The 18,128-nt window shown below is 44.7% G+C and overlaps 1 protein-coding gene across 4 annotated transcripts in view; it reads right to left on the bottom strand.

Moving 5' to 3' along the window:
* The window catches only part of EMCN (endomucin), a 129,717-nt gene extending 112,090 nt beyond the window's left edge, over positions 1 to 17,627 (bottom strand). For all 4 annotated transcript variants that reach the window (XM_074993514.1, XM_074993517.1, XM_074993516.1 and 1 more), the window contains exon 1: positions 17,437 to 17,627. In XM_074993514.1, coding sequence (XP_074849615.1) covers positions 17,437 to 17,497 — 61 coding nt within the window. In that variant the 5' untranslated portion in view covers positions 17,498 to 17,627. The remainder of the gene's footprint in view (positions 1 to 17,436) is intronic.
* Between the last annotated feature and the right edge of the window lie 501 nt (positions 17,628 to 18,128).

Genomic DNA, 18,128 nt, shown 5'->3' with positions numbered 1-18,128 from the left:
CATCAGTGCTTTGAAAATGCTTACCTGTCCTCCCCAGGTCAGCAATAACTCCTAATCAGAGGTGGAAAAAGTACCCAAAAAGTTACTTGAGTAAAAGTGCAGCTATTGGGGGTGGAGGTGGAATGTACATAAGTACAGGTCACTGGTTTTCCCATCTGGAAAACTACCTGAGTAAGAGTACACACACACACACGCCCCATCTTTATTGTACTCAAGTACAATAAAGCTGCACATTCGTTCAAGTAACTTTTTGGGTACTTTTTCCACCTCTGTTCCTAATGTAGCCAGAAGTGGGAGCATCTTAAGTTTACAGGGCAGCAGGTTCCTCATACAACTTTCTTTTGTTTGTGCTCCCTGCCACTAAATGCAGTCACATGCTCGACAGCTACAGAAGTCTCAGGCCTGGGCAGCATGTTTGTAGCATGGCCCCCTGGACACCTTGTACTGCCTATTGAGTAAAGGATGGAGAAGATGGAGCTGCTACTAGGATAGGGAGTCAACAAGTAAGAAAAGAACCAAAAGGACTGAAAATAGAACACAAAGAGAGGGGAATGAAGAGGAAATAACATAATGGAATAAAAGAAGACAGAGGAAGGACAGGAGAGGTAAACAACAGTGGAAATGAGATGCAACGGAACTGTGTTGGGACAGGATACAAAGGGATGTGAAGGGAATGGGAACACCCATCTGCCAAAACAAGCCAAAGGAAGCTCCAGCAAAAAATAATTTGAAAATAAAGTTACATAACTCAACAAGGTTTGTTCCTCATATATTTATTATGAAAAACATAAAATACTGGCACCAGCATAAGTAAATTCCAGTATGGGGTTCAAACTACTATGCCTGGGTGTGGCACCCTCTTGTCTTAAACATTCTCTCCATTTTGCTTCCATCTCGAATGAAAAAATAAACTGTGATCAGATACTTAATATAATTAATATTAACAACAAGTGGTGAAGGAACACAAGTCAAAGTAGGGAACAAACAGGTTGAAGAATATTTAGAGAAGTTAGATGCATTCAAATTGGCAAAGTCTGATAAAATTCTCCCTAGAGTACATAAGAAGTAGATGAAGCCATCCCAGAACCATGCACAATTCATGGAGGGCTGGAGAAGGACAGACATAGCACCTATCTCTTTGAAAAGGGAAACAAAAAGACCTTGAGGAATTATAGGCTAGTAAGGCTACCTCTGATACCCAGAAAGATACTATAGCAAATTATTAAATGATTCATTTGTAAGCACTGAGAAACCAACCAGCAACATGGATTTGTCAAGAACAAATCATGCAAACTCTAACCACTGTCTTCAATATATAGTGGTACCAGCTCAATGAGTGTGGGGCAGCAGGAAATATAACATACCTTTATGGCAGAAATACTTTTCATAGAGTCTAATGTGCCCAGCTGTAAGGATATGTGGGCTAGATGAGATCAGTGTAAAGTAGGTGCACAAGTGGTTGAAAGACCATCCTCAAAGAGCAGTTAACAGTGGTTTTCTATCACACTGGGGGGATGTAGCTAGTGAGGCCCACAGAGTGATTTGCTCTGAGTCTAATACTATTCAACATTTTCATTCATGACTTGAATAACAAAGTGAAAACTACACTTATAAAATTTTCAGATGACCTCAAGCTGGGAAGGATTGCAAGCACTTTGGAGAATGGGATTAGAACTCGATATGACTTTGTCAAACTGGAAATGGAGCTGAAATCAACAAGATAAAATTCAACAAAGACAAGTGCAAAGTACTTCACCTAGGAAAGGAAAAATCAGATCCATGAATACAAATGTGGAATAACTGGTGAGGGTGTAGCACTGCAGAAATGGATCTGGGGTCTATAGCAATTCACAAATTGAACATAAACTGACAATATGATGCAGCTGTGGAAAAGGCAAAAATTCTGGGTGTGTATTAATAGGAGCATATGTAAGACTATGTCTACACTAGCCCAGAAGATTGACCTGCTCAGGTTCAGTCTCCTGAGGTTTGATTTTGAATGACTAGTGAGGATATGCAAAATTGATTTCTCAGGGGTCACAGTAGACCCCTGTACTCCTCATGAGATACAAGGATTAAGGGAGGACAGTATGGATAGCCAAGCAAGCTGAGTGCAGATAGGATGATTCTAGCCACACAATTGCCACAGTTAGAACTACGTATCTGCAATTGCCTTATTTTGCCTAATATAGATATAGCCTAAGACACAGGAATTATTTGTTCTATGTAGACACGGAATACAGCCTATTTCAAAATAAGCCATAGTGCATCCAATGGCTCTATTTCAAAATAAGCTCTTTTGTGTGTAGACGCTCTATTTTGAAATAGCTGAGCGCCATTTCAAAATGCTTTTTGTGTGCAGCTGCACTATTTTGAAATAAGCTCTTCTGGAATAGCTTATTCAGGAATAACACTGCTGTGTAGACATAGCCGGACTGATTTTTCTTGACGGCCACAGGTTACTCTAAATTACTTACTCTAAAGATCAATATATCTACACTACCACAAGGAGTGAGACTGCTAGTCCAGATAGACAGTCTTGTGAAACCTTGGCTCAAACTAGTGTGCTAAAAATAGCTGTGTGGAAGCTCTAGCATTGGCAGAGGCTCAGGCTACCACCCAAACTCTGAGTCATCAACATTCAAAGGCTGATCTCAACTTTCCTAAATCCTGGAGTTATTTGGAGCCATGTTCTTGGTGCAGAGACCTTCTAATGATATTACCCAGAGGTATTTAGTTGGCTGATACAGATCACAGAATCTTTTCAGCATAATTTCCTCCTAGCACATCTTATGGTCAATTGAATAAATGTAGATTATAATTATGGACCCTTCATTGTTGGAAAGGAAATGTGAACAGAAGGAGTGATTCAGACGGTAGCATAGAAGAGGAGACATAATGGAAATCTGCCACCTCAATTACTCTTCTGTTCAGGTTTTTCATCTTTCCTGAACAGTAATTCATACAATGAGGGTACGTCTCCACTGTGATGGAAGTCGAGGGTTCAAACACAGGCTCAAGCCTAACCCTCCTTCAACTATAAATACATTACACTAACCCAGGGCTCCAACCGTGATAGGGGATCCAAACATGAGGCAAGCTGGGACACAGGGTTTGAGCCCTATTGCTCTACAGCGTTGAGGCAGTACTCTGGGAATACACCAAACCTCACAACCTCATGGACAGATTTGGTCCTCTGGACAGTCAAGTTTGAGGACAGTTAAGTTTTCCCACAATGCACCATGAACCAAATGCTCAGGACACATTTGGAAAGGTGTTAGGAAGACTGAGATATGAGTGGTTGGACCCATACAATGTAGTGTAGAGCCTGGAGTGCCAGGGTAGGATACCTGGTTCAACAGTTCCTAATCTGGGGTTACAATTGAGTGTAGATGCCCAAGTCCTAGATTTACAAACCCAGGATCGGCCAAATCAAATCCTACTAACCTGGGGATTACATTGTAGTGTTGACAAATACCTGGCATTAAGTGAATTTGCATGGACAAGTGGAAATTCATCATATTTTACAGCAGCCTTTTCAATACTCTGCCCAGAATCAAATGTTATGGGCAACCAAGATTCTACAACGAGTGCAATTCGTTAAAGGAACTCCTCTAGCCCCCTGCTGCACAGTAGGCAATGAACACTGGTTCATTTCCACCAGGTGTGACTTTTGCTTCACCCTGCAGTTAAAAGAATCATCTAGTTCCATGAGCAGTTCACTGCCAGTCATCAGCAGGGTCAAAAGTTGCAGACACTCTTAAGAGAGGAGTGTTTTATGAGCCATTTGTCAATTTCACAGAGCAAAGGACAAACCACCTTCCAGTTTGTTTCTATTGCAAGCATGTGCAGCATGTGTAATACACATCATGCACACATTTAAAAGCACTTGCAATAGTGCACAAATATTACTAGCCAATTTGAAACTGCATTTGCTTGTCACCAGTATACCTTACTCTGCCTCACTCACTGTCATTATAGCGCTCACATGGATAGAAAGCACTGGCACAGCAGGGGCACTGTTGTAGGTGTTCTTCCCAGCACAGCTCCTAGGGCTACTGATACCCTTGCTGTGAGTACTTAATGCACTGTCTCTCATTTTCCTTTTTGTCTCTGGCTTTGATCTACTGCAGTTTCTGTGATTTTATGCATTTAAAGTTTCTGTTTTGTAAGCTGCAGTGCAATGACTGGAGAAAGTGGTTCTGTGGACAGGCTGAACAGAGCACCAATGGCCAGGTTTAATTGCCCCTTTGTAAGATGTAAAGGGACTGTTTTCCACCATGGGCTAGACTAAAATATAAGCCAAGGAGTGGTGCCAGTCTCTTTAGGGGTATTTTCAGAGCACTCTGAAGCAGTGGCCTGCCCTCTTTTCAGCCTCCATCCCTTCATACACCATCCCTTGGAAAGGGCAAATTTAAACTCAGTTTTTTAACACAGTGATTTGCAGCCCTCTCCTCCAGAAGCAAGGAAGAAGGAAGACATCCACTCCCACAACAAAAAGTGGGCTCAGCTGCCACCTCCAGCAAGTGGGTAGACAGACATTCAGACTTTGAGGAAAGCTAGCAAGGCCAGAACATCTCAGGAGCGCAAGAAATAGAAGCAGCTGGCAACAAAAGCAGGGAAGAGCTGTGAAAAGGAGGAAACCAGAACCTCCATTACTATAGTGTGAGAGGAGAGAGAGTAAAGGTGCTTCTGGGAGTGAAGCTGAGCTGGACAGAGCAGGAGGCCTCTTCACCATGAGAGCTGGCAGTGACCAAAGGAAGGAAGGGCAGGAAGCGCCAGAACCTGATGCAATTTCTCTACAGTGGAACAAAGAAGAGCAGGGTGTGAAGTGTTGGCATTTAAACTTCTTCGGCTCCTTCTTCCCCTTCCCAGAACACAGGGGCGGCCCTCCCTTTGCTCCAGGCGACGAGCCCATGAAAGTTATTTATATGCAAAGTGCAGAGCAAACTGTTCCTACACAGAATACTGCTGGATAGAATGAGCAGAGTAACAGCGAATAACCACCGGCACAGTGACTTAAGACAGATAATGGCATATTGTGAGCTTAAGAATCAGACTTCTGCCTAAACATCATCAGAAATAATACTGACCAGATTTAGTGGACCAAAGAAGAAAGTACTTCTGTCACAAGCTGAAGGGTTGGCAGACTTTGTGCACTGACAAAGTATAGCCAGTATCACTGTTCCCGCTTCCCTCCATACAGTCCAGCAAAACAAAAATCCCTACTACAGTATCTCCACCTCTGCATTCCCCAGTGAACTTTATGGAAAGCTCTGTGCTACAAACTTCTGCCAGCCTGGCCACATTCGTCAGGTGAGTGATGGAAAAATTCTGCTCATCCGTGGAAAAGATTAAAAGGGACATTGCTATGGGCTCTATATTGTTCAGCAAACAGCTAATGGAGATTCTCCATTAGAGGGCATGGGCTGGTCGGATGTAGCACTAAGATCTTAATTCTATTTTTGCTATTGGCTCAAAAACCGCACGTGGTCAAGATGCACAGCACAGTGACAACAATGACAGTAAGTCAACACAGCGTCCACAACAGGATGCAGCTGAGGGGCCATGAAGAGACAGAAGAGCTAGAGAGCATGGCAGTACTGTCACAGTCTGCTGAAACAGAAATAGCTGGTTAAGTACACTAGCAGGTTAAGTCACTTTCATTTCTAATTTCTATGATATTACAAAGTAGGTGCCACTATATCACTACGTTAGCGTGCTTATGGAAAGGGGCTTATCACGATAGTTATATGGAGTATTTCAGTTATTGGCAGCATATTTCTAGTCCTGGATTACTTTGCAAGTATTTTAATACTGATCCTCCTCTTGGTAGTCCTCCTTCAACTGACAACTTCAAAAGGAATCAAGTGTGCAGCACATGTATTTTCTGCCCATGATAGCATCTATAGCAATACAGTACAGTAATGGAACACAGCACTCCCAAAAAGAGACCCTGAAGTTGCATTCATATAATAGGCAGCTATCCTGTTAACATTGAAGTGATCTGTTTTCAAGGCTCATGTGCTGTGCCATAAGCTAGAGTTTAATTCTGCAGTAGGGGGCCCTGGATTCTGCAGGACATGGAATTCAAACAACTTTTAAAATTCAAACTTTTATTGACTCCCATTGGAAATAAATAACTACAGTAATCAAAGTATCACATGTCATTTATCTCAATATTCAGTTCAGTTGTATGAACATCCAGTTTTCATTGCCCTGGAGCATTCTGTATGGGCAATTCATCTATATTGTAAAAGTTGTCAGGGGAAGTTGCAAGTTTTGGTTGTTTGTGAGGCATATGTGAAGCTTTTTGGCATCTGGGGAAGTCATTGGGCCATGGGATAGCTAAAGCTATTAGCATGGCTGAAGGGATAAATCTCCCATCCCTTCCCCTCCTCTCTTGAAGGGTTTGGTTGGATTATTTTTGGGGTGTGGTGGCAAAGGGGTTGACTTTCTAGACCAGCTTTCCCACTGCTTTGAATAACATTTGCTTAAATGGACAGCTGAAAAACAATTAGCAATGTTGACATTCTGAGCTATGGGAGTTCAGTCATTCTGCCCTCAGCCTGAAACCATCTCTCTGAGCTATCTACAGCCACTGGCATCTATCTCGGGTTTTATTTGCATTGCAAAGGTTATCATTGCAGCCTTCTATGCAACCATTTATTTATTTTAAATAAAAGCCTACATTCTGTGTTGGAGGTGGAACCTGGAGAAAATTCTGCAGCCTAGAAATCCTGGGAGATACAAGACTGATTATATTTCTGGTCATTAGTACGCAAAAAACTCACATCTCAGACCAGGAGGGTGAGTCCATTATAAAATTTTACATAAATTACTATATAAAAATAGTTTGATTCTTTGGCTAGGAAGGCAGCGGATGGTAACCTTTCTGATATGGTTCTCCTCAAATGAACTAAAAATCAAGGATTTTGCCAAGCTAGTTAGCATTGGCTTACCAGCCATAATATCAAGACCAAATATAAATCCTTTTTATATATTACTATTCTGCTAAAAATGAAAAGAAGAAAAACTATAAGAAGCAGTAACAACTTATTAAGGCAACCTATGATTCAATTAACCGAACTCTAAATGCTTTAATTGCATCAATGTTTTTCAAATAAGCTTCAACTGTGGGTACTTGAGATGTTAGTACAAACTGAATGTGCTCTTTAAAAGGAGTAAGTATTTTGTAAGAGTTTTTAGATAACAATGCTGGAGTATATCTCCCTTGCTGTCAAGATGCACAATTTCTATTAGGCCGTGTCTACACATGCACGCTATTTCGAAGTAGCGGCGCCAACTTCGAAATAGCGCCCGTCTCGGCTACGTGTTGGGCGCTATTTCAAAGTTGAAATCGACGTTAGGCAGTGAGACGTCGAAGTCGCTAACCCCATGAGGGGATGGGAATAGCGCCCTACTTCGAAATTGAACGTCAAAGTAGGGCACGTGTAGCCGATCCGCGTCCCGCAACATCAAAATAGTGGGGTCCGCCATGGCGGCCATCAGCTGAGGGGTTGAGAGACACTCTCTCTCCAGCCCCTGCGGGGCTCTATGGTCATCGTGTGCAGCAGCCCTTAGCCCAGGGCTTCTGGTTGCTGCTGCGGCAGCTGGGGATCCATGCTGCACGCACAGGGTCTGCAACCCGTTGTCAGCTCTGTGGATCTTGTGTTGTATAGTGCAACTGTGTCTGGGAGGGGCCCTTTAAGGGAGCGGCTTGCTGTTGAGTCCGCCCTGTGACCCTGTCTGCAGCTGTTCCTGGCATCCTTATTTTGATGTGTGCTACTTTTGTGTGTAGACGTTCCCTCGCACCGCCTATTTCAATGTGGTGCTGCCCAACGTCAATGTTGAACGTCGACGGCACCAGCCCTGGAGGATGTGTAGACATTTATTCATCGAAATAAGCTATTTCGATGTAGCGTGCACGTGTAGACGTAGCCTTAGGGTGATAAGGCAAGGCAAAAAGGCTACAGTCCATGTGTCTGGTATTTGCTCTTTGCGCTCAGCCACCTGCAGTGCCCTGCTATAGACAACCTACAGCTGACACCCCAGAGCATCCGAGAGCCAGGAAAAAATGAGATTATATATTGTTTGGAAAGTACTTTTATCAACATATAGGTGGAGCTTACAACAATCAGTGTGAAGTTAGGTGCCTGCCTTCCTGTGGCGCTTCACTGAAAATCCCACCGAAGATCATGTACAGTTAGGTGGTTGAATCCTCAAACTCATAACCTCAGCATTTGGTAAGCTTCAGGATGGAAGTGATGGCTTTGCCTTCTTTTTTTCCTCTTCCCTTTTTGACTGGCCATTGGCTGATTCATGCCTTGCACAACTTAGGTGGAGCCCCCATAAGGACCATTATACCAGCCAGGAATCACAATGTTCTCCAGCCACACGCATTCCTTTCAGATCACGACCATACAGAGATGGTCTCATGTTTCAATGTGCTCAGCCCCATGCACATTCCCGTTTTTGTACTGGGCACAGCTACTCTTTGCTGTGACCCCAGCTGTACACCACTCAAGAACTGGTTTAGACCAGGTGAATCACTAGTTAATTGTTTAAGCCATCATACAATGGGGCTACCTCTGCCAGTTTGCCTTCCTGCAGCTGACTGCAGTGAGACAGGCAAGTTCTCTCTGTTTTCTCCTACAGTCCCTGGAGCTATTGCCCATCTTCTTCAGCACAAATCAGACTCATGGTCATGTCCTCCCGCAGGTGTGATGGGGTTCTGGGGTCCCCAATGCTCTGCACCCTGTCTGCAGGCAGGAGAGTCTCTCACTCAGCAGGAAAACAGCGGGTTTATTAGCCGACAGGACACAGCATCGTTCAGAGGAGTCAGTACAGCAGGCAGAGACAGCCAGTCCAATCCATGTTGGAGAGAGGAGGCCCCTCGGGGCCCCCAGAGCTGGGGCCTGGCCCCCTCTTTTGTCTCTCTCTCCCAGCCCAGACTAACTGCTTCCAACTCCCAGTTCCAATTCAAACCCCTCAGGCTCCACCTCCCCCTTTGTCTGCAGTACAAAGGTGTTACCTGGTCGTCAGGGTTACCCTCAGCAGGAGCCCCACACCCTCTGTGAGCCCCACACACACACACAGGTATCCCCCACTCCATCACATCTCTCCCCGCTTCCAGACCGAACTGAGCGGGGTCACTCAGCCAGTGACCTGGGGAAGTTCGGGGCCCTCCCCTCGTGATCGGGCATTGGCTGTACCCTCAGTGCTCCCCTTGATGTGCACCACCTCCATGTCATAATCCTGCTGGGGGAGGCTCCAACTCAGGAGCTTGGTATTGGCCCTTCCAGAGCACAGCCAGTGGTTTCATACTCAGGCAGGTCCTGGCCATCAGGAGCTGAAACAAACTTCTCCCCAGGCAAAGGGCTGCTCTGGCTCTTACAGACAAGCACCTTTCCTGTTCACTCTCCTTCACCTCATTCCCATTTTCTGCAGTCCCCACAGATGGGTCAGGAAAAGTTTCAGGGAAATTCTCTTCCTGAAGAGCTTCCCCAAACAATAACTCACCCCTGTCTGCCTCCACGGGGGCACTGCACCCTTGAGCCACAACCAGCTCCTGGGTTTCACCTACACCCAGGATCACTTCTGGCCCATTAGGCAGATTCCCACGTAATCCCCCTCCAGGCAGACAGCCAGTACCACCGGACAGAAGGTTAGGATCCCTTTCCTCCCTTCTGCTACCAGCTCCTTTATTTTCATCAGTCAACATAACACCATTGCCCATCTGTTCTTGTGTCCTGGCGAGAGGATGACTCTGGTAGGACAGAGTCCTCTCACCCCCTCCCAGTAACACCTCAGCATCAGGCAAAGAACAAGTACCAGAATCGTCTGGTCTCTGGGATTCCCTGATGATACTAACTGGATTAGACCAAGTTAAAGCATCATCCCCCCTGAGAGTGACAGAGGCAGGCCCACTTCCCATCTGGGCTTCAGCTGCCCTCAGATCCAGCTCTGGGCTCTTGGCTCCATCTCGAGCCCCCACAGGCTCAGGCAAAGGATTCACTTCCCCAGAAGCAAAAGCACTTTTCTTGCACCAAGGACCAGTGTCCTTAGCAGGGACACCACTGCCCATCCCAGAGCCATTCCCTCTGCTCCAGCCCCCATGGCTGGGTTTAGGCACACCTGGAATGCTTTTGCCTGGTGGTTCCTTCTCCAGCCACCCCAGGCTGGGGAATCTTCCTCAGACAATGGGCTAGTTTCCTCATTGGCACCTTTTCCAAATGCAGGCTCTGGTCTCTCCCCAGGCTGCTGCTGCTGCTGTTCAATACAGACAGACAATGGGAGACACTTTCTCCTTTGTCCCAGCCCCCCGGCTGGTCTCACACACACACAGAAGGTGAAGCAGCTTCTCTCACAGACAACTTGCCATTCCCAGTGGACCAGCTGCTTTCCTGCACAGACACACAGGCACCTTCCTTGGCCCAGGCCTGGAAAACTCTCCGCAGGTCTGTCTTGGCCACTAGTAGATAATGGGTTGGAATCGCTCCTTCCCTCCTTGAGCTGTGGCAGGCTACTTGGTTCAGAGCTCCATGCAGTCCAGGGTTCCCTGCCCCGATCCGGGCTCACCTCTGCAGGATTTTCCTTAACCCTCAGCTCTGCCACTGCACATCCACGCTGCCTTGTCCAGCTTCTTTAATCTCGATTCAGTTTCCAGGTGCTGCCACTTCACAGCGGAGTTGCTCAGCGTGGTTGCAGGCTCTCAGGCTGATGCCCTCTGCACCCCACGATTCCTGGAAGAATCCCTTCAGTGTGCCAGGCTCCTTGCGGGTCACAAGCTCCCTGGGGTTAGGCCGTAGGCCCCTCTGCCCTGTGGGACCGACTCCAACAGACTTTCAGAGGAACCCCTTCAGTGTGACACCCGCTGTCAAGGACCATGAGCACACTGTCTTGGGACAAACTCATTCAGCGTCAGCCTCCTTGTGGGTCACTTGTTCCTGGGGGTTGGGCCCTCGGCCCCTCCACCTTCTGGGACCGACTCCAACAGATTCCCAGGAGTAACCCCTCCTCAGGTGTGACACCCCCTCTCAAGGACCACGACCGCAGTTGCTTGGGTTCGGCCGCAGGCCTCTCCGCCTTGGGGAGCTGCACCTCACTGCCCTTCAGCACACCTGGGTCTCGCAGGCCCCACTTCTTCCGGGGCCCCGGTCACTTACTGCTGGATGCTCCATCCTCGGGGTGCAGAACATCCCACTCCTGACACCAGTGTGATGGGGTTCTGGGGTCCCCAATGCTCTGCACCCTGTCTGCAGGCAGGAGAGTCTCTCACTCAGCAGGAAAACAGCGGGTTTATTAGCCGACAGGACACAGCATCGTTCAGAGGAGTCAGTACAGCAGGCAGAGACAGCCAGTCCAATCCATGTTGGGGAGAGGAGGCCCCTCGGGGCCCCCAGAGCTGGGGCCTGGCCCCCTCCTTTGTCTCTCTCTCCCAGCCCAGACTAACTGCTTCCAACTCCCAGTTCCAATTCAAACCCCTCAGGCTCCACCTCCCCCTTTGTCTGCAGTACAAAGGTGTTACCTGGTCGTCAGGGTTACCCTCAGCAGGAGCCCCACACCCTCTGTGAGCCCCACACACACACACAGGTATCCCCCACTCCATCACAGCAGGTTCCTCTCCGAGTCCAATTCAAGGCCTGATCTCAGGAATAGTTACTACAATCCCATCTTCAGCAAAATCCTCCAAGTCAGATTTCTCACCCTGGCCTCCCAGTAAAGCAGGTTAAAATGCAGCAGTCTTCCAGCCCTGCACTCTGGGGCCCAACTCCAACCAGACATCCATGAGTCAACAGTTCCTCCAGTTACTATTCCTAGGCCTCCATATCCCTAGCAATTCTCCACACATTTTGTGCTCTTCTCTTGCAGCCCTCAACTCAGTTGTTTTACAAGCAGGCTCCCTGCAGTATTCTACTTCCTAAGCCTCTTTCACTAAGTCCCAACCTCCTTCCAGAATCAACTGTCTTGTTCCTGGGCTCAGCCTCCACTGACTGAGCTGGTTCTGCCTCTTTGTCTAGGATTCTCTGCTCAATTCTTCTACTCAGCAGGGTTGCCTCACTCTGGCCAGCTCTCTCTGCACTAGGTTTTTTCACCAGCAGCACTTGACTCATGCCCTCTTGAGTGTCACAGAGCTCTTGACACACAACTATCACCAGCTCTTTCCTGTGTCTTGCTATTCCCCTTTGTTGCCCGTTTTCATAGATGCCAGGTGCTCTCCCTTGGACCTAGTTGGGAATGAAATAACAGTCCCAGGAAAACTGGACCCATTTCCTCTTTAGGAGGTCTTATGCCTTAAGGAAGGAGTTCAAATGGCTTAATTTACAGCCCAGGATCTGTCCCTGGGATATCCCAGTTTAAAAATGGGATACCTGTTTCTTTGTATGCTGACCTGATCCTGGGCTTGTCAAGAGCAGATTACGGGGTTTTATTGGAACCTGGCCTAGATTTTTGATTTGCTGTATGGAAACAAGAGCTCCTACATATCCGTTGGCCCAAGCTCTGCATCAAATAATGCCCCTTGCAATCCAATTGGATTTTGACAGGTTTGCCAAGAGTCTTATTCAGGGCAGAGTTTCTCCTGCAGCAGACATAATTTTATAACATCCCAGCCCTGCCAGACCTTTTCACTGGCCATTTACAATGTACATTTTAAAATGTGGTACCTACAAAAAGCAGATGACCTGTCTTAAAATTTGCTCCATCAGATAAGAAGTTCACTGCAGTGCAAAATCAGTGACATCTCTCTGGGGGTTGTCGCTATATAGTCTAATAATCTTTAGACTGTTAGTTTCACTGCAGCATGCCATGAAGTTAGAACCTTCATTAGTCTAACAGGAGACAGTATTTCTCCAAAGAGTTGTCACTTATGTGTCTATGGATTTTTGCAGAGGTTAGAGATAAGCAAGTAGGTAAACAGAAGGTCAAATACTGAGCTTCTTAGTCATTCTTTAATTAGGAAAAACTCATTGACTTCACTGGGTATTTTTCCTGAACAAAGCCCTCTGGCTTTGGTCCAGATATAGAAGAGAAGAAAAAAAAAACCAGAAGAAAATAAATCAAAATAATTTCAAGTGAGAAAAATGCATGAAAGCAAAACAGTGTCTAGTTTGATATTTTTAATATGTAGCATCATGTTTCATTCAGAAGCAGCTGAATTCAGTATGCGCTAAGGATACAGCCTCCATTTGTTCAGGCTGCACATCTTGCCCTGCTCGCCAGTCAAATGAACTATTTCTACACTTGGTTTGTGTTTCCTTATCTTACCCAATTGTGTTGAATGATTGTATTTGAGAGTAAAACATACTATTGAACAGAACACAAAAATAATAAGGTTACCTTTGAAATTACGAGCCACTGTTAGCCCAACAGGAGAGACCAGTAATGATTCAAAGGAATGTATCAGGAGGGAGAAAAATCACCTGCAGAGGAACTAAAGCTCAAATAAAAGGCAATATAAATTTCATTACCGCAACCTGATTTCAGATGTTCCCAACCACTACCATGCAACCCCAAAGGATGCATCTACACTAGGAACTAACTTTGAAGTTAATTTCGAAGTTAGGCACTACTTCAAGGTAGCCAGCAGAGAGTCTACACACATTTTCCCTTACTTCGAAGTTAACTTCGAAGTAAGGGAAAATGTGTGTAGACTGTCTGCTGGCTACTTTGAAGTTAACTTTGAAGTAGGGAGCTCAACTTCTAAGTCCTTACTGCATTCCTGGGAATGGAGCAGTACCCTACTTCAAAGTTTAACTTAAGTTTAAGCAACTTAGAAGTTATGTTTGTTGTGTAGGTACAGCCAAAATGTTTAGAATGCAAGTTAAGGTTCAGTTTACATAGGCATCCAACATTCAGCTAATTATTCAAAGCCTATTCTATTTCTTATGTCTGCAATACTGAGCTAGTAAGCTATTACACTTGCAGCCACGGCCAAAATAGGAAGGGAAAAGGACACAAAATGGGAAGAAAACACACTTAAGTGTTGCAACGTCTCCAAAATGGTTCACTTTGCTTCTGGTTCTAAAAGCAAAGGACGTGGACAAAGGAAGAAGAGCTGAAAGGGAAGGAGAACAGATTGGAAACAAATAACACTTTCAAACTTAAAGCATCTCTAAATAGAAAGGCAAACAACCATCACTTGAAAGTGCTCCTGCTAATCAGCATCATTTGTCTTAAGCTGCACAACTGGAATGCAATGGTTGGGTTTATCTGATGATAGAGATGGGGTTACTCACAAACCTCAGTAGTGTTCAGAACTGGAGGGTTTGGTTTAGGACCATCCCATTTAGGGTTCAACACAAAGCCTAATGAAGTCAATGGAAAGACTTCAAATGATATCAGTGCCCTTCGGATCAGGACCTGAGTGCCAAATACTACCCCACCTCCATCCAACCCACCTGCGTGCGCACACACACACACACACACACACACACACACACAGAGCAATTTAATAGTTCCTTTTTTATTTATTTCCAGTGCCTGATTTTGACAGGAGTGCTTCGAGGGCAAAGTGCTATTCACTGCCAGGCAGAGTCAGAGAATCAGGTACTTAGTGAATATATGCACGCTGTTTGAAGAATAGAGGCATTGTAGAGGCACTAGATATTATTCTATGAGTACATGCTAACACCCACACACTGTTGAAAAATTAGAGAACAAGCTTCACTTTGGTTACGGTTCATTTCTTCCAGAAAATAAACCTTGGTGCTGACTCAGGAGGAGTTTCTGTGGTGGATCATCATCATCTCGTAGCTCCCAAGCTCTTTGGCTTAATTTCTCTCCCATTTGCCCCTATGGACCTGTCAGAGATGTTAGCCCCTAACGTAACAGGTAATTGGAAGCATGATGAATCAGCCCAGCAAGCATTTCTATGCTGAGGTATCTGCATATTTTGGTGCAGACCGGAATAGCAGGAAGTGTGGTTAGGCCAGAGCACTTCAGTTCTAGAGTCAGGAATTCCTAAGCATCATTGTGTGTGCACTGTTCTTAAAACAGGAGTTACAGAAATTATGGTTTGATGTTATTTATTAAGGACCGTCTCCTAGTCATGTGTACTGCCGCTCTTGAATTGAATTTTTTACTGAGTTAAAAAAATGGCTCTTCTTTCTATTTTGGGTGCCAGCCCTGACCTAGGTCACAGCGAGCTGCAATGAAAACATACTGTCAGAGAACAGGGGAGCAGCCAGCTAGCTTTGAGAGGGTCAGCTACAAGGTCCCTAGACTGGAAAAGTAGTGAACATACATCTTCTAACTTTACATAAATTGCAGTTACGGCCTCCTGATTTTTTAAAGGGACATGGTCAATTTAAATCACAGTTACTGACATTTTTAATCTGCTGTTATTACAGGGACATTTAAGGTTAGTGTAATCGAATTAAATTACAGTCAACAATAAGCCTCAGTTTTCTCAGTTTGTTCCCTTTCAGCATCTGACAGAAATTTATGCATACAACAGCTTCTTTCTACTTCCCTCCCCTGCCCAGATCTTTCACACGGCAAAAGGGAAGAAAATATTTTTTAAAAACAGGAAATAGGGATTATAAAACAAGCTAGCAGGGGGTTCAGCAGCAGGTGTAGTAAAGGAATTTACTCATCTCATTTTTTTAACTGACCAGATTTCAGGTATAGTGTCCCTTTAAATAACATTGTATCATACAGTGACCGAGAGATACCCGTGTTAGTCTGTATTCTATCAAAACAAAAAAGCAGTCATGTAGCACTTTAAAGACTAACAAAATAATTTATTAGGTGATGAGCTTTCGTGAGACAGACCCACTTCACTGCCTTTTTATTGTGTCATACACAAGAGCATGAGTCGACTCTTTTCAAGCCTCCACAGATTATCAGTTAATGAAGTTTTCCAGCTCCATTCATTTATGTGGTAGAAATGGAAACACACAACTTGTATTTTTCCACCCAGGGTTTTCATTTTTTCTCATGATTTTACCAATGGAATTTCAGCACAAGATCTGCCTGCAGTTTAGAGATTTTTTTTAAATACAATAGTTAGAAGCAAATATCCATTATTTGACATTTGCTAATTCAGTGTGATGAGCTCTGCCTGGCTATTACCATACCCTATCATTCCCACTCAGTAGCAGGAGAAGTGTTAGGAAATGCATTCTACAGATATAGCTCTGCTGAGCATCCCCTTTAACCTGGGCACGTTGCTGTCTAATAAGCTTTCAGAAGTGGCTCTGTTGAGCCTGCTCCCACTGAACTTATTCTACCTTGCTTTTCAAAAGGCATGTAATGAATTCAAGATTGAACAATAGCAGGAAGGCTGCTCCTTCTAACCCCAGCAAACAGAACATAAATAGCAGCCCAAACACGTACTTTCAGAGTTCATACTGACCGAGCAGGGTCTGAAAAGAAAATTTTTCTGTAGCAACAACATTACCAGTCACTCTTCATCACATTTTACCAGCCATGAGCCTGAAGAGGAGCACAAGTCACACCACACAAGAGACTTGTTTATTTGGGCTGCCATCTCGAACATGGAACCCAAGTAAAAGTTTGACAACTCAGTGCCTGCAATTACTTAATCTTTTAATAACAGATTTTCTGTTAATTGGTTATTAGCTAGTCACTGAAAGCCATTTGTAAAAGCTATAACTTCAGGTCATCCACATAATGGGCCAACAAATAGAGAAAATTAGCTTTGGCTTCCAATTAATTCTCAACAAAGATGGTGAGATAATAGTAACTGTTGCTCGATCCTACTCATTAAAAGTAATCTTTTCCTGGTTTGCAAGTACACAAAGTTTTAAGCCGGAGAACACCAGAAACAGCAGGATAATGGTCATTATGTCACCTAGCATCATCAAATATTTGAAATCAGGAGTCACTTCTTCACATTGCAGAATTCAGACACTATTGCTTTGTTCTTTGTTGGATTACACTGGAAGAATGCAACAAGTCTACATGTATTTGCTGTCACTGTAAGGTGGTTTCTGATAGGCAGACCAAGTTCATCACTGGTGTGATTCCTATAAGTTAGCAGGTTTACACTAGGACATGCTGAGTCCACTGTAAGTTTCCCACTATGTTAAACCATATGTTCAAATCTGACAAACATTTCAATTCCCCTTTAAGCCCCCCAAAGGTTATTTTCCAAAGGCAAAGAAGAAAAAAAGTTTGAGTAAATGGGTTTTTCTTCTTTCTGGGTGCTTTAACTCCCTCAGCTTTGGGAGGCACATGACAGTTGGACAGAAATATGCTACAGAAACCAACTAGTATATTATTTTTACAACAGACATTTAATTTGATTCGATGCCAATGGCCTCCTTGCAGTGGAATGAACCACTGAATTGCTATAGTACAGCAAGGCGAAGCCCTCGCTAGCAGCGACCCACAAAGAGATAATCATGCCCAAGCGCATCAGCTGCTTAGCAAGGAAGTCAAAGGAGCGACAGAACAGTGCACGCTTACCATTTTTGGTGCAAAGGCTGAACACAGTTAGGGAGAGGAGGGCAGCTCCAAGCAGCTTCATGCTTGTAGTCTGTCACATTGGCATTCCCCCGCAGACCCAGCCAGGGTGTGTTCTCTCTCAGTGAGGGAGGCCCAAATTAGAAAGTGGAAAAGGTGTGCAGAGGCTGTGTAAAATCACTGCCGATTTCTGCTTATTGTGGGGACTTTGATGAAGAACAGGAGGAAACAGAACATATTTCCTCTGGGAGTTCAGGATAGAGGAGACTTATTGTTTCAGTCCTTACAGGAACTCCTTTCCTTTGGCAGCCAGCTGTGTTTTTAATACTTTATTTTGTTCTTCTTCAGCCCAGAAGTCAAGAAAGGTTCTACACAGAGGCAGATCTTTCTTTAGAATATGGGGTACGTCAGACCAACTTTTTGCTGATGTATGTGGGGATATTTTTAAAAGAGATACTAATTAATAGAGACAGTCTGAACCAGGAAAATTTTATAGCAAAGTATGAAAATACGGAGCAACTGGCAATTTAATAGAGCCTGCAATTGAATAAATGATAATCTATTAAGACAAGAAACCCCTGGAATCCCATCCCCATGGCTGGAGATGACTCAGAATCAGCAGTGAGCACCAGGTGGCCTGGCATACAGGTAATTGCTGCTGGTCTCTTACAATATCCTAGGAGAAGGGAGTGCAT

Source organism: Carettochelys insculpta, chromosome 4, assembly GCF_033958435.1.
Source record: "Carettochelys insculpta isolate YL-2023 chromosome 4, ASM3395843v1, whole genome shotgun sequence".
In the NCBI taxonomy this organism is placed as follows: Eukaryota; Metazoa; Chordata; order Testudines; family Carettochelyidae; genus Carettochelys; species Carettochelys insculpta.
Note: the sequence above shows the minus strand (reverse complement) of the source record. Positions and strands in the feature narration are given on the sequence as shown.